The sequence below is a fragment of the Solanum lycopersicum genome, chromosome 5, assembly GCF_036512215.1.
Source record: "Solanum lycopersicum chromosome 5, SLM_r2.1".
Lineage (NCBI taxonomy): Eukaryota > Viridiplantae > Streptophyta > Magnoliopsida > Solanales > Solanaceae > Solanum > Solanum lycopersicum.
In genome coordinates, this window is record NC_090804.1 from 3608097 (window position 1) to 3633050 (window position 24954).

Consider the following 24954-nt stretch of genomic DNA (forward strand, 5'->3'; position numbering starts at 1 on the left):
AATTATAAACGCATGACAAAAATAAAAAGTAAAAATAACTTAAATACACAACTATAATTTTTATATTCTCTAATTTTCCCTACTTTTTTTAAATATTACATAATTCCCTATTTTTTTTATTTTAGTATAAGTTTTTAGATACATTACACTCTCTCTCCTATAATACACATTTACCAATTTTAATGCCTATTTTTTCTCCATTAAAACACTCAACCTCTTAAATCAGTTTTTGAATTTTAAATTTTTTCCATTTAAACACTCAACCTTTTAATCATCTTTTTAATTTTGAATTATTAAATTTAATTAAATTTAAATAAAAGAACAAATTTTGAAATTTTGAATTTCAAAATTCAAAAAACATAGAAGCAGGGTTCCACTGCATTCTACCGTTCTTACCAAAGTCACGTTGCACTTCTTTTTTTTTCCTTAATCGTCTTCATCCCTTCATAAATTTGAATCTTCTCAACCCAGCAGATTTTTCTATTTTCTTCTTTTTATTCTTAATCCATATTCGACTATTTCTTCCTAATATTGAATCGTAAGAACCCAGACCCTTTTTATAGTTAATCCATCATCAATTCATATATTCTTCTCTTTTTCGTTTTTGTTAATTGTTCTATTACTTCATAGTAATGGATCCGTCAATCAATAGAAGGATATATGATTCCGATGATGATAATTGGAAAGAAAATAGGAAAAAGTCTTTGCATGATCCTATGAATCTTCAAAAGGATTCAAACAAAGACCATGGCGAAACATCAAAGGTTGTAAAAATACAACCAAAAAGGAAAAAAGAAGCAGCAAACACTGTTGTTAGGCCTACATTGTCTCGGGTTAGTATATTGGTACTTAAAAATGGTGTTGTTTAAATTAGTAAAATTTTTAAGGAATCAAGTGTGCTTGCTGATACATTTTAAAAAGGGTGTATAGTGTTTTAGATGGTCAACTGATACGTGAATTTGTTGTGTTTCATAATATTTTATATGTATCATTAGGTTTTTGAAAATTATTATAATGTATCATTCAATAAGTGTAGTAAAGTATAATCTGTGCTTGATGATACATGTTGAATCTGTGTGTACATTGTTTAGTAAATGTAATGATACATGTAGTAGCTATGTATCACATGTTCTGCATGTAGTATGAATTCCTGTATGATATCATGTATCAATAAGGTATTAGTTGTTTAGTTGATTTACTCATACATGTTTTGAAACTTGTTATAATGTATCATTCATTAAGTTTAATAAATGCTTAATCAGATATAGTTGATGATACATATAGATTCTTTGTGTATGTTGTTTAGTCGCTGTTTATGATACATGTATTAGACATGTATCACATGTTATAATGTTTTATTTAATTCAATGATACATGTTATAGACATGTATCACATGTTTTTCATATAGTATGAAATTCTGAAAACTGAAACCATGTATCATTAAGTTATTAGTTGTTTTATTTAGTAGTTATATTTCTATATCGTTTTAATTTGCGGTTTTATTTTCAAATTGCAGCCACTGAAGTACAAGATTAAAAAGATACCAACACATCCCATAAGGTTTGCTGTCAACTTTAACAACAATTTCCTAAAGGACTTTGAAAAATACGTGGGGGATAATGTTATCCAAATGTTTAAGGATACAATTTTTGGACCCTTTTTAGACATATCTAAATGTAATTTTCAGGGCCAAATAACTAAGTGCTTATTGCTTTTAGAATTGGAACAAAGCAACCCTAATATGTTGCATATTAGACATTCCAACGGGTGTGTCCTGAAATTTGGTATAGATGATTTTGCATTATTAACAGGACTTAAGGTCAGAGGAAATACCAATGATTTCAAATACCCAGAACAAACTAATTGTATGCTTTTTAAAAAGTATTTCCCTGGTGCAGTCAATAGTGTTACAAAGCATCAACTAGTTCAAAGGTTTAAGATGGGTAATTGGGAGAGCAATCAGGATGCACTCCAAATGTCTATACTGTTCTTTATTCATACATTTGTATTAGCTTCTATTGATAACACAGCGATATCTATTGTCGACTTTCTAATGGTTGAAGATGGTAGATATCAACATTTTCCTTGGGGTCAGCTATCATTTTCCAAACTAATTGATTCACTTAGACAGGATTTTGACGTTAGTAAAAAGTTGTACCGATTATATGGGATGCCATATGCACTAAATGTTTGGATATACGAATGTGCATCCAATTTAAATTCAGAAATAGCTGTGAGAGAACGCAATGTCATCCCAAGAATATGCAATTGGAGAGTTGTGTCTGAAAAGGCAAAGTTTGAAATGCTTATGTCCACCATTTTCCAAAAGGTAAAATTTTATTTTTGTATATGGAATATCGTTATTTATGTCTTTGTGATACATTATGAATTATTACTGTATCTAACAGTTAAATTATCTTATGTGCTTGTGATACATTTAGAATGCATGTTCAAACATTGTCCCAACAACAGAGGAAATTGAAGCTTTTGATATTGCTCAAGTTGAACATGCTCATTCTACATCAATACCATTAGTACAACCAAATGAGCAAGATGATTTAGATGATTTCTCCACAAAACCGCCAGAACAGTTATTGAGGACATATTCTAGAGTGTCTGATACATCTCCTCCACCACCGCCAAAAAGAAGAAAAAAATCGATTATTCAAAAAAAGAAGGTGTCAGAACAGAAACAGCCTGATCAATCAAATGTGTCTCCGACACCGGATGATGATGTACATGTTTCCATGTCAAGTCTGCCTCAACATTCGAATGCTGATGATGTACATGGTTCTGTTCCACAAGTGTCACCGAAATCGGCTGCTGATGTACATGGTTCTGTTCCAGACGTTTCTCAGAACCCGGCTGCTGATGTTCATGGATATACAGATTCACAGAATGTCAACAATATAATTCCTCATATTGAAGAGTTGAAAGGATATTTGAAAACTTACGTAAGTAAATTATTTTGTAATTTTTAAACAAACTTTTATTTATCCTAAATGTATCTACAATTTTTAGGTTGACAAGAAATTTGAGGAATTGATTATTTTGATAAAAGCAAATCACTCCCAGCTGATGCAATCTATTAGCAAAGAGAACATCAATTTTCAGGCTGATACAAGCACATTTCAGTCTGACAAACAAACATCTCAGCAAATACCGGTTGATCTCGATGATATGGGTGGTGTAGCTGAGGATGGTGGTGGTTTTTCTGGTAAAAATGGTGAGCATCATATCGTCGACGATGCAGGGGATGTCGATGTGGATGGTGTTGGTGTTGCCGTAAATGAGGGTGAACCAATAGTCACTGATCCAAAGGTAATGTTTATGATACAGTGGGTATGTTGTGTATCATGCACATATAGTCAATGCTTTGTATCATGATCATTTTTTTTCTCATTTTATATTCTGTCATGTATCATTCATATTTAATCAATACTATGTATCATGTGATTGTTATCAATGTTACGTATCAGCACAAATTATATTAACAGTTTTTATTTCAAAACTGCATATTCAGGATGGTGACGCACATCAGTCGCACCAAGATTTAAATGAACATATCATGGACCAACCCGTTGACGACAATGTTCATCACAACATCCCTCATGTGTTGCCCGAAAAAACAACAACAGATTCATCGGTACATTTTTCAATTTTGATTTATGACACACAATTTCATTACACACAAATTTATTCTAAAAATCATTACATCATATTATACAGGATTCTTCAACTTCAACAACAATATCGCTATCAACTCAAGCAGCAATAGAAGCGCTTATCAAAGATTTGGGTAAAGATGCTACCAATGCTAGACCATTATATTCTTACGATCCAAAGAATATAACTAGCAGCCAGTACTTGTTGACCGACAGTCAATTACCCACTGAAATTCCAATAACGGGGATTGCTGTTAAAACTGATGCAGTCACTCCTGCGCATAGAAATAGAATGCCTTCGAGAAGGATTCAATCTCCATATTGTACTTCTCTTGGGTCAAGCGAAAAGGGAAAAGAGAAATTGAAGGATATGGCTCGACTCCATTTCCCGTTCGAAGGATGTGGCATTGCAGATAAAGTTTCACCGAAACTGATTGAGGATTACATGAATTGGTTGTTGAGGGGGCTTCTAAAAAATCATAACAATAAGTAAGTTTTATACATTTTTTTTCTCATTGTTAGGCGTAATCATTTTATATACAACTAATTCATTATACTTTGTTATATAAAAACTGTAAATAATTGAGTGTTATGTATCATGTGGATACATTGAAAACTTAAGTATCATATATGCAGGAACCCATCGGACGATAAATACAGATCAAGATCTTCTTCTTTTGGATTTACGATGATGGACTTTGTTGTTGCTTTTCCAATGAACAAGAATCGGTTTTATGCCATGTCACAGCCAAACAAGTGTTGGTCTGATGAGGTAAAATATTAAACTATTTATGAAATATGTATCAGTCATAACTATATTATAACGTCATGATACATTATCTATAAGTATCATACTATTTAATTAGCAATGATACATTATGTATAAGTATCATACTATTTAATTTGCAAAAGTATCATACTATATTCACATAATTATATTTCTTTTTTTATATTGTTTAGATGTAAATAATTTCTTACTCTGTTTTCATTTTGTTTATAGCACATCGATGTGATTTTTTACTACCTTCGTAAAAAATCAAAACTTTGCAGCATGGATCAATACAGATACACAACAACCCACTGTTTGTTCATGTCACATGTAAAAAACTGTTATGATAGATATTACATGGACGATGATGATGATAGTCTTACTACACAAGAACATATTGATCGCGCTTCAGTTGTATCTGTACATGAGAGGTCAATAACTAACACCATCAAAGGGTTTGGAATACCAGCTGCTTTACCATGGCATCTTGTAGATGAGGTCTACATCCCAATTAACTGTGATCAACAATTCCATTGGGTGTTGGCTGTTGTTGAGTTGAAAAACAGGTTGATAAGGGTTTTTGACTCATCAATTAGCACAAGGAAACAAACAATTCCTCATGAGATCAAGATGTTGTCTAAAATGCTTCCTTCATACCTACTTGACAGTGGTTTTTTTGAAGAAAATGAACGCACAAATTTTGCTGATTGTCAAGCATATAAAGACAACAATAATGGATCACTTCTGGAGCCTCAAGTTCCTTTCATAATAGAATTTGCACAAGACATCCCTACACAGGAAAGCGATAGCCTGTAAGTATCAAGAATTTTTTCAGTTGCCCTTTTTAATGTATCATTAAGTTTTTAATTTATTCTGTATTTTTTGTAGAGACTGTGGGTTATATGTTACTGCATTTGCCGAGTATATCAGTGACCAAATCAATATATCTTATGCTGATTTTAATCCTGATTACCTGCGTCAAAGATATGGAGCATTGCTGTGGAGTTATGGAATTGAGAAGGCTAAGTGCGGATATGTTAGCGACAATGATGATCCACCAAAATCCAGGGGCGTAGTCACACCACCACCAGAAGAAGATTTAGTTCACATAGCGTAGCATTTCATGATAAAACAATGTTTTAATGTTATATTTATTATTTTTATATGTTATTGAACAACTATTTTTATCCTTTTTAATGTTATTTTTTTGGTTTTGTCAATTTCCATGAATATTTTTTTCACATTACGTAACAAATTTGTTTATATTGAAGATATAAATATCAAATGATAGACATAAACATTTTTAAATTTTTAATTAAAAATAGACATAATAAATATACTGACAAAACCAGGTTTAAATCATTTAATAAAGTATAATCAAAGTATTTATAATCAAACATAGACATAAAGATTTTTAAATTTTTTATTTAATCTAGATGATACACTGCCAAAACCAAATGATACATATGTAACAGAAACACACTAAAAATAACTGATACATTGGCCAAACCGTATGTATAATGTACAATATGTTACACTCTAATCCTTAAATTTTACAAGATACTTACGTAAATTGAATAGCATATTCATATGAATTGCTATTATTTTTTTAAAGGAAAGTTATTTACTGTATATTTCAATAAAAGCATATCAAAAAAAGCATTACACAAGTTAAATTATATAAATTCACATGATACATGATTTATAGTCATTCTAAAGTACTCAATAACATTAACAATATATTTGTATTTTTTATCTAATGGAGATGTATCATTGTGCAAACCAATGATACACACTAAAAGTACATGATACTTTATATAAACAATGTGTACAAAAAATACACAATAAATGTACATGATACACTAGATTAACCATATGTATCATGTACATTATGTTATCTTACTGTAGCATAAGATTTATATATTCAAAACAAATATTGACACAAGTATTTTTACCAACACCAATAATAAGAAAGTATTTATAATCATAAGCACGACTTCAAATGTAATTACCACATGTTTGTACGTTTATTTATCTAAACACAAAGTGTTCAATTTGCAGTCGTAATTAAAACTGAAATTCATTTAAATGTTTACGTGATAAATTATTCTTTATATCATAGAAACATTACGACAAATTCACTTCTCTTTTGGGTAGAAAGTACAAGTTCTTCTGTTGTGCCCTTCTTGTCCACATTGTCCACAACAATTTGTGTTCACCGAAATCTTTTCATCTGCATTCTTTCTTCTTCTTTTTCTTGGTCGTCCAGATGATCTTCTGTATCTAGGTGGATACACAGTTTCAGCTACCACGTGTTTAGGATCTGACCAATCTTTCTTATCTGGCATTGGCACCATTGGAATTTCATATGTTTTTGCCAACGCATCAGGCTTGTAATAATCAGAGCAATACGGATTCATATCGGTGACATTCTTTTTTTTCAATACAGCTATTGCATGTGAACAAGGTATCTCATCTAGGTTAAATCTACCACAACAACATACTTTCCGCTCAAAACAAACAATATATCTTCTTCCATTTTCATAAACCGAGAAAATAAACTCAGATGATGGAACAACCTGTGTACATCAAAAATTTTAAATATATAACTTTTAAAAACCAAATCATGTTAAAAAAAAGCATAATGATACACAGAATTAGATATATATAATATAAAGTATCATATAATGATACATACCTCCATTTTTGAACTTTTAGCTGCATTTATAATCAACAATTCCTCAAATTTTCTACCTAATGTGTCCTTTGTGTATGAGGCTACTTCTCTGTTTTTGCAATGCCAAGATCCAAAAAGAATTCTAACCTCTTCCAAGAATTCTAATATAGTTAATTGGCGTGCTTCAACAAGACAACCATTGATACATTCTGCAATGTTTGAAGTCATCATTCTACCTCTGTTTACTGTTGCATGAACTCTTGACCACTTTTCGTAACCTGCATATTCAAGGTACTCCTTAACCCTGTGATCAATTCTATCAACCTTAGCCATCAACTTATCAAAATTTTCCTTTCTATATGCCTTGGCCATAGAGTAGAATATATCACTTATGGCCTTTCTGCTCCTTTTGAAGTTTCCACATACATTCTTCCAAAGATGCCAGATGCATGCATAATGAGGTACATCGGGGAACACAATCCTTACACTCTTCATGATACTCTCATTTCTATCTGAAACAACACACATATCTTTTCTATCGCCAGATGCATGTTTGAACTGTTCAAAAAACCATTTCCACGAACAATCATTTTCGGTGTCAACAACACCATATGCCAATGGAAATATGCAACCTGATTACACACACATTATATTATTTGATACTTAATATATAAAAAGACATCATTACTATAAATAAAAAATACCTGCGCCATCAAGTGTGCTTGCTGATACAAATGTCCCTTTGTAAGCTCCACTCAGATGTGCACCATCCACAACAACTACTGGTCTGCAGTATTTAAATCCCCTAATGAATGGTCTTAAGGCGATGAACAGATACATAAATTCATCCTCTTCAGTCTTATGCATTCTTATATAAGAATCTGGATACACAGTTTTTAACATGTGTATGTATCGCGGCATCCGTCTATATCCAGCAGATGGTTTTCCTCTAATCATGGAGAGTGCACGTTCTTTAGCACGCCATGCTTGCTGATAAGATATTTCAACACCATAATATTCTCTAATATCATCAATTATATCCCTTGGTGTATAAATTCGTTTATAATTGACCAATTTTGGAGCTGTCACTCCACTTACAAATCCCACTGTTGCTTGGACTTTGGTTAATACCCTCTCCCTCATCGGACACGTATGTTCACTATTGAAATTTCTAACAATGAATATATCAGATTTTTTCCTGCACGACGCCTTCATAGTCCAACCACATTTGTCTGAAAAGCATACCAACACATAGCTGCGTACATTTTTTAAGCATATTAATACACATATCAAATACATCATATATAATATATTCAACAATAATGTTTAAATTAATCAAACAATGAATCACACAAAAAGTATCAACCAATTTTTAAGAAAAGTATCAAACTTTAATGAAATTTATCCACTATTTGTGATATGACTGTTTAAAATGATACAGTCCTTACTATATCAGTAGTAGTACTTTCAAGTATCAAAATACTTATTTCAATGTATCAAAAACAAATTCCTGAAATGATGATACATTAGATTATAAAATAACATATGAAACTTGCAGGTTTTCATATAGAACAGTAATGTTTCATGTACTAATTAAATTATAAAACAACACATGATACATTAAAACATCAAAATACTGTCATACCTTTGTTGATCAGACCTCTTCACTTTGCAGTTGAAGTTGTTCTTTATCTTATATTTCGTCATCACATCTACAAGTGTTGCTTTATCCTTGTATATCTGACCTGTCTTCACATCAACAATATCTGAATTTATTATAACATTTGCAACTCCAACTTCTGAATTTTCATGTGTCTCAAATAAGCTATTTTCAACTATTGCCAAAGCCTGTGTATCATTTGTTGTGCCTTCTACACACGTTATTTCTCCACTTCTTCCATCAAAGTTATGTACAGTACCACTATTCTTCTCAATTGTGTCAATACATAATGGATATATTGAAAATCCAGGCTCGTTTTTTTTCAGTTCAAAATATAGTTTAACACTCATATCGTTCTTAAGTTTCATCGGACAGGATTTACCTTCTACAATGTATCGAATTTCAATTTCTTTCCTTGATACATCAATGTCCAACTTGACCGCAATTGCTGCTTTGAGATTAGAAAACGAAATTGAATCTCCAACAATGATTCCATCAATTTTGTAATTTTCATACTGCAATTCGTTCACCCAAATTCCGGAATGTCTAATCAAAATCGAAGTATTCATCTTCAAAAACCCACTGCAACAACAAAAAAATTTCGGCAACTCCAATTGTTTTCTAAATAACTGATACAATCTTTGATTTTTAAATTATGAAATTAATATCCAATTAAGTGCTGATTTAATGCTGATTAATGATCTGTTACCACAATTTAAGCTGTTTTAGTAACAGCTGTAAATTGTCCGTTTTTATCCCCTATTTTTTCTTAACAATTTTAAGTTACTATGTATCATTTACCATGTATCACAACTTTCTAAAGTATCACGGCTCAGCATTTTTAAGGGATTTTTTGTAATTAGTAAACTTGTCGGGACAGAATGTAATTATTGATTTACACTATGGGATTCCTTAAATTTATACAAATAAAAATGAAAAAAGAGTTGGGCTTTGTGTACTTTAAGAGTTCGATTGGGCTTGTGTTGTAAAGGAAATAAAAGGAAAAATTACGGAATACATTTTAATAAATAATTATTAATTTTAGTAATATTTTTTATTTATTATTATTTAGGGATAATACTCAATTACCCCCTAGCCTTTACCCAAAATCCCTACGATACACCTTATCTTTGATGAGGTCCTATTACCCCCTCCAACTTTTTTTTTAAGTAATATATTACCCCTTGCGTGCCTACGTGGCAAAAATCGTGATTTCACCCATCTAGGGCGCGTGAGTGCGGAGTGAGTGCAGCTTTTGGCTAACAATGGCCAATAAAAATGAGCCACGTGTCAAAGCAATTTGAAAAAAAATTCAAAAATAAATTTTATTGTTTCTCTCAAAGCATCTTCTTCCTCTTTTCAAAAAATAACCCCATGTTCATGGTTCTTCGTTTTTGAAGAAGCTCCATCCATTATCATTCAAGCTCCTTGATTTGAAAAGGTAAAGTAAAATTTAATATATTCTTTACATCTTTTTATGTCGATTATTAATTCTTATTTTATGTCGATTATTAATTCTAAACTTGATAATTATATTAAACCAAATGATAAAATAATAAAAGATCAATATTAACAATTTGAAACAAAACTCATTATCTTTATTCATATAGATTTATTAATTATGGGGCATAGGGAGTGGGGTGGGACGTGAGAGAGGAGGAGTATATTTCATTAAAGTCAGTTTATCGAAAACTGAAAAAGTGGGTTCCGGCGCGTGTTCAATAAACAAATCGATCTTGCAGATTATTTTTGCCACGTAGGCACGCAAGGGGTAATATATTACTTAAAAAAAAGTTGGAGGGGTAATAGGATCTCATCAAAGATAAGGTGTGTCGTAGGGATTTTGGGTATAGGCTAGGGGGTAATTGGGTATTATCCCTATTATTTATAGTAATAAATAGCAATATTATGATAAATTTATAATATATATTAAAAGTGAATTATGTATATGATATATATGTATTAAACTTGTTTTATATGTGTTTAGTAAATTATTTTCTGTAATATGAATTAAAGTTATATTATAGATATATTAGAAGTGATTATGTAAAAAAAATTATTATTACTATAAATGATAAATATTTTCTTAATATTGTATATTTACGTAAGTTTTCCATTGAAACTTCAAACTTGCAAAAAATCATTCTTTGGGCAAATTGTCTACCAAAGACATACACTTGGGCCCAACATGGGCTTCGTTTTTGTTTGGACATTCATATGGAAAAATTCTAAATTTTTGTACTAATAATAACTTAGAAATTTTGTACTTTCTTGGTTAATATATACATAGATAAAATTATGTATATATTAGGTAATGATTAAATTCTCTTGATGAAATTTTTGTATCAATCAATACACTAATTATTTGTAGTTGGTGTATTAATTAAGTGGTGCTTAACTTGCTACATGATAATTATACTCTTAATTGGTAAATTGAATGTCCTATTTGAATCAAGACTATAAAATGAATATTGCAAAGTCGTATAATGGAAACGTACATAAATATATTATAATTAAAAAAATACCATTTATAGCAATAACATTTTTTTCACTTGATCACTTTTAATTCAATACTATTAGCAAAGAACAATAAAAAGTTAGTGATAAAATGATTTATAGGATTTCTCAACCTTAACGTTAGTCTTGAATTTGAACAACGAAAAAAAGAACTTTTGATATGAATACATCTTATATTCATAATCATGAATAAGCGAGTTTTCAAATATCCTATATGTCGATATAGTTTGATTTTTTTAGTTTGGATTGGTTTTTATCCAAACTATGAATATACATAGAAAGCCCAACTATCAAAAATATGGTGTAGTGGAAAAGCTCTTTCTTCAATCAATATCGAAAAATTTCTTGATACAGAGTGTTTTCTCGATAAAAACAAAACGCAGATCGTCATTTGCACCGCACATTTTAGCACATACTCCCTATATTTCAATTTATGCGATACATTTTGAATTTTGAGATTCAAACAAATTTACATGTCAATAATATTATTTCTCCAAACCTGAATGTTAGTACCAACCCTACCCCCACCCCCACCCCCCACCTATATAAAGCTTACATTCTCGGCGATTTCACAGAAAAAAGTCATTAACACCCAATGGGACATGAAAGATCGAAACATCTGCATAATTTCGACTTATCTTGTGGTTTTAAGTGGGGTAATCACAAGTTTTTGAGATGTGCGAAGGTGGATTCCAACGGAGAAATTCCTCATTTCCATCGGAGATCAAATAGGTCTAACGCAATCGGACGGCGGATGAGAGAAATAGACGTTATGGTTAACAATCGGAGATCTAATGAGGTTAGGGATGAGTTGTTGAAGGAAACGGATGTGGGTTTCACTCGAAAATTCAGGTTGACGGGTTACAACAGTGCTGCCGGAGGCGGCGGTGGAGGAGATGAAATCGCGGCTGTACGGGAGAAGTTGATGTTTGATCTTCAAGTAGAGGTTGATAAGATGAAATACGCGATTTTTAGAGATGGGTTGGAAGAGGAAGTGTCTGTAACTCCGGCGATAACACCAACGGAGATTACGACGGGTATAGATGCCTCTAGGCCGTGGAACTTACGTACTCGAAGAGCGGCATGTAAGGCACCAATAAACGGAATCGCCGCCGGTGGCGGCGGCGGCGGCGGATCAAATGAAGCTTTGAAGGTTGATGTTATCAGAAACAATCGTTTGTCGTCGTTATCACCGTTAAGGACTGAGAACAAATCTGTAAGACTTCAAAGTGAGTTTTTCGGCGCCGGAGATTCATACACCGACGAGAAGAGAAAGAAAAAAAATTTCTCCATTTCGCTTGGTCGGATTGAGATCGAAGAGGATTTTATGGCAATGATTGGACATAGACCTCCTCGTCGACCCAAAAAACGAGCTAAAATGGTTCAAAAAAATTTAGACGTAAGTATTTTTTTGAGAATTTTTTGATCTTTTTTATGAATTGTGATTCGAAATTTACTGTTCCATTGCTGTTTGTTTTGCAGACTATATTTCCCGGGCTATGGTTGACGGAGATCACACCGGACTTATACAAAGTCCCCGATGATCAGTAGATTCAAAAAGGTAAAACTTTTATCATAGCAGAATCAGTATTTGAAGCTTATTGAGTTCAAAATCAATAAATGTGTCTATATTCAATAGATTCATAAGACAAAATACAAGATTTGAACTCCTGGTAGAGTCAGGATTTTCAGTGTAGATTCTTGAGTTGTGTCGAAGGGGTTTGAACGAATGATCTTCTATCTCCACCCCTAGTTTGAACGAATTATACTGGCCTATAGTCGACAGTCTAGCTTTGCCCCTCGATAAACTAATGTAGTTTCAGATTTGTATATCATGATTGATTTTAAAATGTGTTAACTTAATTGTTTTGCATATACAATGTTTATTTTTGCAGATGGTGACTTTGATTGATACTGGTATAGTGGCATCACCTTTTCGAGTTTGGGAATTTGATGAAACTGTTGAATTTTCATTGGTAATGAAAAAGGGTGTAAAAGGAGGATAAAGTTGTTGCTCCAATGCTAATTTTGCGTAGAGGTGATTCGAATGGTTCATATTTTCTCTGGTTTATATGTTCACTGGAATAAGTTTTAACATAGTGTGATGTTCTTAGATCAAAGACAATTGTTCATATAGTGAAAAAAGATTCCATCTTTTCGAGTTGCGTATTACATTCTACATTATCTTCCCTTTTTTTCAAATTAGATACATTTTGCTTCTCATTGACAGTTTTAGGCAGTGGAATGTTCATAGATCAACACCGGTCATATTGAGTTCAAGTGTGTTATGTGCTACATTATGTTTTTGTTCTTTGCATATTCACAACTGTGTGACTGGTTACTCATATCTTGTGTCTAATAGTTGAAATTCTTTTCATATTCTTTCAAAAATTCAGAGAAAGCTGACTGCTCAATTTTGTTAACCTTCATATGTTGCTTTTGTTTTGGTTGAACTTGATCACAAACTAGGATTCGTAGTATATTGTGTTGGCTTTTGTTTCTTGTCTTTTGTGCACAACCGAAATCTAAAAACTGGTCTATAACCTTATCTTATTAAGTTGGGGATTTACTTGGTACACAATGGTTGTTTAGATATTCATCCCTATTCCTACATCTCTTCTTTTTATGTTATAGAGGTGATCAAACCAGTTCACACACACCTCGACTATCTAACCAGATATTTGCTTGAATATTCCACTAATACATCCACCGTGTAACTTTGTTCACCAAAGCTTACGTAGAATAGCAATGAGAAGATATTACTTAGCATTTTTGTCGCTTACTTTTAATATAATGATGGTGTTTAAGCACACCTTGACTATTCAACCAGGTATATACTATCTTCCACCAACATATACATTGTGTAATGTTGTTCATTAAGGCTTAGGATGTGGTAGTGGGACGATATAACTTAACATTTTTGCCATTGTTGTGATTTGAACTAGTATCTCGTGATTTTCAGTCACTTCATTAACCATTTCACCACACTCTTGACTGCATTAATTAGAATATACTAAGATGATCAGTGCAGTGTTTTAATGTTAAGCAAGTGAATTTTAGAGGACATAACTTGAGCTTGCTCCTTTGATATATGTTTTCCTTTCTTTGAATTTCGACTAATCTAGATTCAGACTGCATAAGTTGTAAGGCTCGTTTAAATGTGAATTATGAGATCTTTTTTTTTATATCTAAAGCTCGAATCGAAGTTACATGTGTTCATCTTGGTGTATAGTCTAAACTTGTTTTCTATTGAGATGAGAGATGGGCTGAATTTAAGTTGGTAGGTTTGGTAAAGAAGATTCCTTATTTATATGGCAGGCTAATATTATTTACTTTTTAGACAAGAAACATTAAATAATAAAAAGAAAATAGAAGGATTTTTTTTAAAAAAATACATTATTTAATTTTTGGCTTAAGTCATATGCGGCCCCTTAAAGTTGTTCGCATAATTCACTTAGACAACTCAACTAGGACTATTACCTATTAGACACTTTAATATTTAAGAATATGTATCTATTGAACATAAAACGAAAACTTTTTTTAAAAATATTTTGCGTGTAATTCACGCGCATTGTCTTAAAAAAAATGACAAATAAAATTATGACACTTGGCACATGAACCCAGTCTAGCAATAAAATATAATTTTTTAATTTAAAAAAATGAAAAATAGTTTCCCTTTATTTATTAATCACAAAAATATTTAAAAAGAAAATCTCCCCCACCCCCACCCCCACCTAACCTTTCTTCTTCCTCTACCCAGTGAACCCCGACAGCCACCATTGATGAGATAACAAAAATAAAAATCTCCCGTTCAAATTTATTCACCTATCATCTGTTATTCTCCATTCGTTTTGAGATTTTGTGAAAATAAATAAACGTCAATAAATTATTTTTAAGATTCATGACCAAGAAAAATTGAAAGTATGTTGAATTTTTTTAATATCATCTTTAATAAATTAATGAGCGGCGATGTTTGTTTAATCGAATATCGATCAATTTTTAACTCCAATGTTCGAATTTTTCTTCTTCTCACATATGAAATTGGCAGATTTTTTTTTACAAAAAATGAAAGAAAAAAAGAAGAAGAATGAAACAAAATGCTAAGAATTTTGAAACCATTAGAATGGTGGGGGAAGAAGATAACCACTGATGGTAAGAATTTTGAAATCATTAGAATAGTTGGGGAAGAAGATAACCATTGGTACATGGGTATGGGGGTTGGGGAGGGGTGGGGTTGATAGAAATAGGGAAGAAGAAGACAACTGTTCTTCTTTTTTGTTAATTATTTTTTAAAAAATTAACTTGAGGATATAAATTAAGAAAAAAAAAGAAAAATATTATTTTTAATAAATCCACGCGCTCAAGGAAAGTGAATTACACGTTTTTTGCCATGTCAGCATTTTGTGTCTAATAGGAATGACTTTTGAACAAATAAAGTGTTCAATTGACATAAGGATTAGTTAAGGTGTCTAAATGAATTATGCGGACAACTTTGAGTGGCTGGAGATGACTAAGGCCTTTATCTCTTAAATTTGAAAAATTGTAATATATGTTTTGTAGAGTTTTTTAAACCATAATATTTCTTGGTAGGCAGAGTTATTTGAACACTTGTGCTGATGAAAGTTAACAGTTATCATCAAACACACAAACTAAATAATTATTTTTCTCTAAGTATAAGTCCTTTTGAATATTTTTTTTTGAGGGAAACTGAGTTAACTTTACAAATTTGACTTTTTGACAAAGTGATTGAAATTTAAAATTGAGATTATCAATCCCTAGATTTTAAAATATTATAATATGGGATTTTTATATTGACATGATAAAACTATATGAAATTAGTTGATATAAAATTATGATTCTTCTAATTTGAAGGTTCTAAAAATTAAAACTCCTATTAGAATAGGTCATTTTAATTATAGTAACTAAGTTTATAAAATCGTTTTACCGTTAGACTAAGGGTGGTTTCAGTATAAATTTTTTGAAAAATATTTTCTTAAAAAAAAAAAGTTTCACGTGTAAATGCGTGTAAATTAAGTTTCACAAAATGACATTCCACGTTCATTATGTCCTTCCCATGGTCCCGACCCTCCAACATACTTGCGTGGAAACGTAGCCCCCATCCTCATCACTCCGCATCCCTACCCCGTCCTCACTTTCCTTCGTACCGAACACACCTTAACAGCTCACCTTTTTTTCATCTTGGATCAAGTTCAGGCCCAAAATGTTCAAGGTTATTGGATCATTTGGTATTTTATGGGCCGGCCCAAAATTTCCGTCTATTTATGATTCATTTGGTTGCCTTGATAATATTTTTATTACCAAAAATATAACATCTAAATATGGAAAAAAAATGCACATGAATTAATTAGTCATTTTAAGTTCTTCTATAGTTGAATAAAATCATGTTATTTTTTTTTTGTTTTTTCTGTCGTGTTAGGGTCTAATTGTTGTTAAAGAAAGTGTCAACCACAAATTAAATAAAATATGAAAAAGGTGTTCAATTAATTAACAACAATTAGGCCGCACTTAAATGGAAAATTGAAGGTGACTAATATTTTTGAATGGTTTCTATAAATAAATAAATTGTAGACTTCAAAAGTAAGTACAATTATAACTTATAAACATACATAATTTACAATTGGTAAAAAAAAAACTAGAAAAGTTAAATTTCTTTTTATTTGGCCTCAACTTGTTTAATATTAATTTTAGATTCTGCCTAATTCAAATTCATGTCACATAAAAGAAACGTACTCTATTTTCTTTAAAAAATTTTATAAATTTAAAATTTAAAATATTTAACTAAAACAACGATAATAAAAAAGTTAGATGATTCATGATTGGGACAAGACCAAATCAATTAAATGAATAGACCATACTTTTTTATGGATTTGACTCTTAGCCAATGGTTTTTAAGATCTAAAATATAGTTACAACAGAATAACTACATAGTCAATTAATTAAATTAATCACATTTGCAATCAAATGAAGTATTATATTACTTCAAAATAAAGGGCCTCAATCATTGATTAATATTCTAAGACATTATTGAGATCTAATTCTTGTCTAGCTAGATGCCATTATAGACAACACAAAATGGACTAAAATTTGAAGATAAAATTCATATGATAAGATTTAAAGTTTATTTATTTTGTAGACAAACAAATGAAAAAAGTGACCTTCAATATTCAAAAAAAAACACAAAACTTATCCGCTAAATAACAATATTCCAAGTAAAAAGAAAAAAAAAGCATGAAAAGCCATAAAGGAAGGTGGCTCTTGTTCTTTTGTTCCCTTTTCACATTTGACCTATATTCTTTCATAAAATAGTTAATAATTCTTTTTTACCTATAAGAATCCTATGTTGATAATATTAATTAAACCTTTTTGAGTTTTTACATGTTTTTTGATATTTATATTCATAAATTCAAATTTATGTTACATATGGCTAATTAAAGAGAGTGTTGTCACCTCTATCATATATATTTTTTTCATATCAAGATTAGAACCTCATACTATAAAAATATATTTTTTCCATCACAATTCTTAAAATTATTCCGTACACTCACAAAAAGGGATTTAATATATAAAAATCAAGAGAATTCAATATATGATATAATATAATATATATACAAATTTACGATGAAGGGTGTGAACTAACTTGTTACCACATGTCAAATTATACTATAGGGTAAATATTATATAAAATAAATCTTATAAATTTTAAAAAAGAAACATCTATAAACTATATGAAATTTTGATCTATCATGAACCAAAAAAATAAATAAATTATTTCTTCTTTTTGGATTTGCAATTACAAAACAAAGAACCTAAACCAAACAAAGCTTGTGGAATATTTAAAACAGGACTCACATGAACTCCATTGCTATAAGATCTACTATAACTCTTCTTCAATGGATGTGATTGACTCTTCTTTGATGATGATGAATGGCTCTGATTAAACGACGAAAAATTCGTCGAAAATGAAGAAGAAGAAGATGATGACGAAGATGATGATGATGATAAAGATGAACTCTTTCTAAGAACTTTTATTTTTTCTCTTTGTTCTCTTTGTGAACTTTGTTTTTGATATACTTTTGGATTCTTTTGTATTGGAGCAGAGCCAGTTGAGTTACTTCTGGTTAGAAATTGCAAAATGTGGCTATTTTGGTAATTCAAACTACTACTTCTTCTGAATTGCCAAAATGGTTTTGGTTGTATCAATTTTTCTGTTTCTTGTTCTTCTTCATCATCATCATCATCAATATCAGTGGATAAGAATTCCTTTAAGCTTTTTTTCTTTGTATTTTCCTTATCATTTTCAAGAAGTGGCTGTTTTTGCAATTGTGAAAAGGATTTTGGCTGTTTTTGCAAAGATTTGTTGGTGATTTGTGTTAAGGGTGTTGAGTTCTTGATTTCAAAAGGGAGGATCTTGCCATTGGAGAAAAGTTCATCAGCAGAAGAGATGAATAATTGTTTTTCACTAACACAAAAATCAAAATCAAAATCAATGGTGGATGATGATTCAAGAAGAAATGCATCTGATCTATAATGATGTTGTTGTTGTTGTTGTTGATGGCATTCAAGTGGAATTCCATCATCATGTGAAAAGGAGATTCTTGGACTAACAACTAAACTTGCAATCTCACAACATACTTCAACAGCCATGAAAATGGCTATTTTTTAAAGGATTCTTGATTTTTCTTCTTCTCTTTGTTGATGAGTTATGGTGTTGATTTCAAACAGTTGAAGAAAGAGGGTGATGTTTAATTTATAAGAAGAAAAAGATGGGCTAAAGAAAGGTGTGTTTGGGGTATTTTTTTAAATTTTATATTTTGGTAAGAATGAAGTGTGAGCTTTTTGATTTTATATATAGCATTTTCAAGATTCTATTATTGGTACAACAAAGTGTTATTGCCAAGACAATGGCTTGTTTCACTTAGGTGTAACATTGAGATTGACATTACATGCTAAATTATCAAACATTTAAAGGACAATAGCGTCCAACGACGTGGCTTAGTGATCTTCGATAAATCAAAGGGGTTGTCTTCCACCTTAATGTTTTCTATACGATTTAATTAACTGAACGGAATTAAAGATTGTTTCGAAATCGAATTGAAATCTCCATAGAGTATAGCTGACTAATATTAGGGGTTATATTTTAGAAAGATAATCACAAAATGAAGATTATTAATCAAGAATTGACATCTCATGTCTACTCTATTCACTATTGTTACTACGTTGTTACATCTGAATAAAGTAATCTAAAAACTAGTGATATAATTACCGTGCGACTATATATACCATTTGTTGGTAAAAAATCTTCAATTTTCCCAAATCCTCAATCCGTATCTCATATAGGTAAAGTATTTGACTGATGGAAGATAGTACCTACGCAATAAAATACTTAAAATACGTGTATATTGATCCGAACACCACGGAACATAAATGGAAAAAGTTTGTTGAACTAATTAGCTATGGCCACCGAAAGCCTAAAGAGAAGTAAAGAAGATTCCTTCACCTTATAGGGATTAATTTCCAAAGAAACTTTACCTTTTTGAAAATATGAGCAAAAGAGAAAATTATGTAATGATTTAATACACACTTTCACCTTATAGGATCTACTATTTCACTAGTAAAAGAAACTCTGGCATTTTGTGACAAATTAAAATCTTGTGGGACCATTTTGCATTAAAAGAGTACAAATTAGTAGGATGTTTTGTCTAAAAAAAAGTTTTACTCGAAAGATTAATCAAAATCCCACTTTATCTAACTTAGAGTTAAATCTAAGGAAGAATTATATTATTCTTAGAAGAGTAATAAGAACTTGCAATAATTTTGGTGGCTACAATGCTTTTCAAAATGTTGGTATAGTAATAATGATAATAATCTATGAGAGTTGTGATGGAGTAGTAAGTACTCGTTCATTCCTAACTAGAGGTTTCAGATTTAATTTTTCCTAAATACGAAATTGTTTTTGTTAAAAAAACACTCTATCCTTTAAAATAACACTCTCCAATGCGAAGCTAAATTTAATTGATTTCTCGAACAAGCTAAGAGAATTGTACATTTAGTATATATGGAAGTGATAAATGACCAGAAAATTAAAAAAAATTATAATATTTTTTAGTTAAAAAGTATTAAAGTTTTAAAAGGTAAAAATGTTTAACAAGGTAATATTACATAAATAATATATCATTCTAGCCAAATAGATTTTTCCTAGCATATACCAGTAGCTATAGAAAATATTTTTAAAGAACCATATAATTAGTCACTTACTTTAATTTTCCAGGTAATACTTCCTAGGTTCACAATTATTTGTTATGGTAAGGTCATGCACTCCATCAAGGAAAATTTAATATAAGGTGTAATTTGACTAATATAATCCTACTATATCAAGAACATCAAAAGTCCACATAACTTATCAATTGAACAAAATGGAGTATTTATTAAGAGCAGAATTGAAAAAAATGACTAATTATTACTTGATTATTTAAATTGACAATTGATCTTAGACATTTATTTTTAGTATACTCGCCAAATAATTATCGACGGAGAGATTATTATCGTAGAAAAATTGATTATTTTTTTTGAATGAATTTATGGACCTTAAATTGTTGAAAATTGAAGGGCTAATGTCTGCTAAAAGAGAAGCCTATCTCCATATAATTGTGTTCCATGATGTGAAAAATCCAAGACAATTGAAAGCTATCTGAAAGTGAAAGCAAACAATGACATTCTTCTTATGGATGCAATTTTTGCCTCACATTCACAACTTGGCTCTAACATAATTTAGGATTTTTAATCATATAAATTCTTTTCCTCGGATCGATATACGATAACTGATACTCTATTAATTTGAATTCACGTCATCCAAACAAAAATCTCCCTTTTTTCAAAGTTTTTATAAGTAGAGTAAATTATAGTATTTGCATTTTGTTGTGTTCCTCTCTTAATAATTTTTGAACGGACAATATCTTTTATGTGTTAGAGGCCGATGCACATGAGTTTGCGATATACTTTTTTTTTTACGCTGCCCTAGGAGTTTTCACCCCTTTTGCTTCCTTGATGAATCGAACTCGCAATCTTCGGATTGAAAGTGAGGTGTGCTTGCCATTCAAGCAACTCTCTCTCATCGAGTTTGTGACTTAGTCAATAGTGGCAAAGAGGATTTTACCTCCTTACGATTCCAAATCGAAATAGTAAATTTCTGAAATTAGAATAATAAAAATGCTTATAAACTTATTTGTTTTTTTATAAAAAATATGACTTAGTCACTATTAACTGTTTGTAAATTTTGTAAAAATATGATAGTCCTGTCTAATCTCATTTAATTTAGGTAATTATTAAAGACAAAGTGGAAAGATTAATTGAGAGGTAAAAGTAGGAAAATATGGAAAATGTAAGAGTAAATATTGACAGATGTGTAATATGCTTCAATAATCTTATGCCATTTACTAAAGTATACTTTATACATTACCATAGTAAAATGATTTCAATTCATCATTAAAGTTTGTGATGGGATATAATTAGATATGAATTACTCATTTCTAATTTGAGATTTTGAATTTGTGTTATAAATATAAAAACAAAACTTATTAGATAACACTTCCTTCTTAAGTTGTGTAAATTTAATTAAATCAATAAGAGTCTAATAAAAATATCGAATATCGGGTTAAAATAAAAATATCTGATTAAACTAGATTATATGAATCAAATATAAGATTGAAAAAAAAATGATTAGATTCTACTCGAAAGCTCAAGTAAGCTTGTGTTTTCCTCAATTCAACAATAATATAAGCTGATTTGGCGCGACTCGGACTTACCTTGATGTCAGACCTAATAACGAACATTGAGATTGATCTTTTTGCCTCTAATAGGAGTATTAGATTCACGTTATAAGAATAACATATGTCTTGAAGCTCGATTGACCATAAAAAAAATTATGGTGAGATGGGTATGATTATTTCATCCTTAATTAGAGGTTTCAAATTTAAGTATTGATCATAAAAAAAATAATCTTAATAAATAACGTTTCTTCATTAAGGGGTGTAAATTCAAATCAGTGGAACTCCTACTACATACATCATGAAATAGCGCACAATGTTAAAAACAAAAGATCTCATTCGACTCGACTATGAACATTGACCATCAGATTGAAAATAAAATAATTGATTAGATTCGCCTCAAAAGCTCAATTGAGCTTGATTTTAACTCACGACCTCAATTCAATACTATATATAATAAGTTTGATATGTTGAGGACGATTCAAATTCAACTAAATGACAGACTTAGATAAGAGTGTTGGAATTCATCTTCTTGCCTCTAACGAAAGATTCATATCCAAATCATGAAAATAAAAAACGTCTTATATATATATAATATAATAAAAGAGAAATAGATAATAATGGAGGATAAGATGGTACTAAGAAATTTCATAAAAATTACATCCTTGCTGGCCATTTAATTCAATCATAATTTTTGAAAGCATATCATGTTACTACAATAGACCCACTGTCCAAACAAATTCTTGTCCTTTTTAGGACACATTTGGCATCTCCTATGTGGTATTTTTATTATATAGTATTCCTCTAATAATTAATCCAACCTGCCACATTTTTACAATTTTATTCATTTGTTGGGGGTCAGAATTGCACCTTCTTCTAAGTTTCATATTCATTCTCCCATCTTGTGGCTGTCTCCATCTCTTCATTTCATTATCTCATAATGTGATCTAAGTGAACGTCTACGAAAAAATTATAAAATTACGTCTTTTATTTTATTACAAATTAATCTATTATATTCAAGTATAAGTCGTTATCTGATTTTGATTATCTAAAGATTGTTGAATCGAACGCTTTATCTCAAATCTCAACTAGAGGGGAAGTCACTATACTTTAACTTCTCATCTTGACCTAGGTGTCACATTGATCGCGATGTCACTATACACATCAACCAACATTGATGTGACATAAGTGGTTGAAGAATTTAAATTTAACTGTTTTAGCATTTATAGTTTTTTCTGAAGAGTAAAATCGTTATTTTTTAAAAAAATCAATTAATATGTTCAAGAGAAATTTATTGGATTATTTTTTACATGCGTATCTATAATTTATATCCAACATATTCAATTTGATGAAGATGTTGGTTGATATCTAGTTGTTGAACAAATTGATGATTGGGAGTTGTTTTATATTTGGTGCAATTATTTAATCAGAATGAATTGTGAATTGAGGTTTAGTGAAGAAAAAAAAATATAGGAGTATAGTTTGATATATTTGGTGAAGAGAAAAGTGGATGATATAGTGTTATAAAAACGGGGACTTTAGACAAATTATTTTACTTAATACTAGCCGTGAGACGTAAGTTTCATGAATCTTTAAGCAATAATAATATTGTATAAATTAATATATTTTTAGAAAGATAAATTCAAATAGGAATTATAGGAATTTCAAGAAAATATTAAATAAGTAAAAATATATGTAGATCTTTTTTTTTTTAAAAAAAGTTAATTAAAACCAACAATTGACAAAAAAAATTAATCAAAACTACTCATCTAGAAAAAATCAATCAGACATCCTTAAAAATTGAATAGAAATTTATAAGATAACTTGAAAAATGAAAGAAGAAACTTACCATCAAAAGCATCAAATAATTTTGTGTTTTTAGCAATTTTTGACCAACTTATTATTATATATATACACTTCCAAAGGTTTAGGTTACTAAGTCCAAGTTAGTATTCTTTGATGACTGAAAATTAAACTATACTTTGTTGTTTTAATATATATGGCTGAGAAAATGAAAACAAATGGTGTCATTTTTGAAATTGGAGTTATATTATATTGGAGACTTCCATCTTTTCATAGGTCCACCACTAGAAAAGAAAAATGAATAATGCAAAAAGAAGATTATCGTAAGTGTAGTCGAGTTGTTTAGCAAATGATCTCTAAAATAGGAGGTTTCAATTTTGAAATTCATGTGTGATTTCTTAGTCGAGCTAGTCACATGTACAGTTTATCTTTCTAAGTATATTTATAACCTATTATACTAGAGCGATGTTTATCTTATATGTACTGAAAGAATAACTAATGTAGATTTCCTCGACAACTAGATTTTTTCAACTTCAACTTTATATTTTTTGTACATAAACATGACTTTATGTCGAAAATTTGCTTATTATAATTTTTAAAAAAAAATGAACTTTCCATCATAAACATCTTAACATCAACAGACAATTTCCAACAAAACATTGCATAATAAATTATAATATTTTGACAATTACTTCGAATAAAATTATTTGAGTTCGATATCGATAAATTTAACATTAGTAGATTTTTTTGGGAATACAACCATTTTAATTTAGTAGTCAAAATAGAGCAGCTAACGTCAAATTAGTCAGATCCAGCATATTTACAAAAATTCAAACTTATTTTCACATAACGTAAATTATTTATCGTGAATTTCTTTTACATATCTTGTAAAAATATTTGTTTGAAGAGATATTTGATAAGTTTATCATTTCCTTCCATGATTTCCTTTTTTTACATGTTATCTTTTTATAATTAAGGAGTTTGTAATCTTTGAGAACACAACAAAATATGAATAAAAAACTATATATAAGGATAAATTTGTCCGAAGAGGGTTTTTTATCTGATTAGCTAGTTGTTG

At 30.2% G+C, this 24954-nt stretch overlaps 6 protein-coding genes across 6 annotated transcripts; 3 read left to right on the forward strand and 3 right to left on the reverse strand.

Annotated features, from left to right (window-relative positions):
* The first annotated feature begins 85 nt into the window (after positions 1 to 85).
* On the forward strand, positions 86 to 3779 carry LOC138348452 (uncharacterized). Its single transcript, XM_069297649.1, has 4 exons — positions 86 to 2330; positions 2443 to 2955; positions 3023 to 3322; positions 3525 to 3779. The coding sequence occupies exons 1-4, from the start codon at positions 1632 to 1634 to the stop codon at positions 3777 to 3779; spliced, it is 1767 nt and encodes a 588-aa protein (XP_069153750.1). The 5' UTR covers positions 86 to 1631.
* A 179-nt stretch (positions 3780 to 3958) lies between these two features.
* LOC138348453 (uncharacterized) lies at positions 3959 to 5552 on the forward strand. The gene is made up of 4 exons (XM_069297650.1): positions 3959 to 4155; positions 4303 to 4438; positions 4667 to 5247; positions 5324 to 5552. The coding sequence occupies exons 1-4, from the start codon at positions 3959 to 3961 to the stop codon at positions 5550 to 5552; spliced, it is 1143 nt and encodes a 380-aa protein (XP_069153751.1).
* An 831-nt stretch (positions 5553 to 6383) lies between these two features.
* Positions 6384 to 9236, reverse strand: LOC138348380 (uncharacterized). The gene is made up of 3 exons (XM_069297606.1): positions 8758 to 9236; positions 7134 to 8367; positions 6384 to 7014 (listed from the first exon to the last, which is right to left on the reverse strand). Exons 2-3 carry the CDS (start codon positions 7638 to 7640, stop codon positions 6574 to 6576), a joined length of 948 nt encoding a protein of 315 aa, XP_069153707.1. The 5' UTR covers positions 7641 to 8367; positions 8758 to 9236; the 3' UTR covers positions 6384 to 6573.
* Positions 7648 to 8255, reverse strand: LOC138348454 (uncharacterized). Its single transcript, XM_069297651.1, has 2 exons — positions 7817 to 8255; positions 7648 to 7670 (listed from the first exon to the last, which is right to left on the reverse strand). Exons 1-2 carry the CDS (start codon positions 8253 to 8255, stop codon positions 7648 to 7650), a joined length of 462 nt encoding a protein of 153 aa, XP_069153752.1.
* A 2572-nt stretch (positions 9237 to 11808) lies between the features above and the next one.
* LOC101244288 (uncharacterized) lies at positions 11809 to 13447 on the forward strand. Its single transcript, XM_004239364.4, has 3 exons — positions 11809 to 12688; positions 12772 to 12850; positions 13185 to 13447. The coding sequence occupies exons 1-2, from the start codon at positions 11885 to 11887 to the stop codon at positions 12838 to 12840; spliced, it is 873 nt and encodes a 290-aa protein (XP_004239412.1). The 5' UTR covers positions 11809 to 11884; the 3' UTR covers positions 12841 to 12850; positions 13185 to 13447.
* Positions 13448 to 17965: 4518 nt separating this feature from the next.
* Positions 17966 to 19161, reverse strand: LOC101251674 (uncharacterized). The gene has a single exon (XM_004238871.5). The coding sequence runs from the start codon at positions 18952 to 18954 to the stop codon at positions 18076 to 18078; it is 879 nt and encodes a 292-aa protein (XP_004238919.1). The 5' UTR covers positions 18955 to 19161; the 3' UTR covers positions 17966 to 18075.
* Positions 19162 to 24954: the final 5793 nt, after the last annotated feature.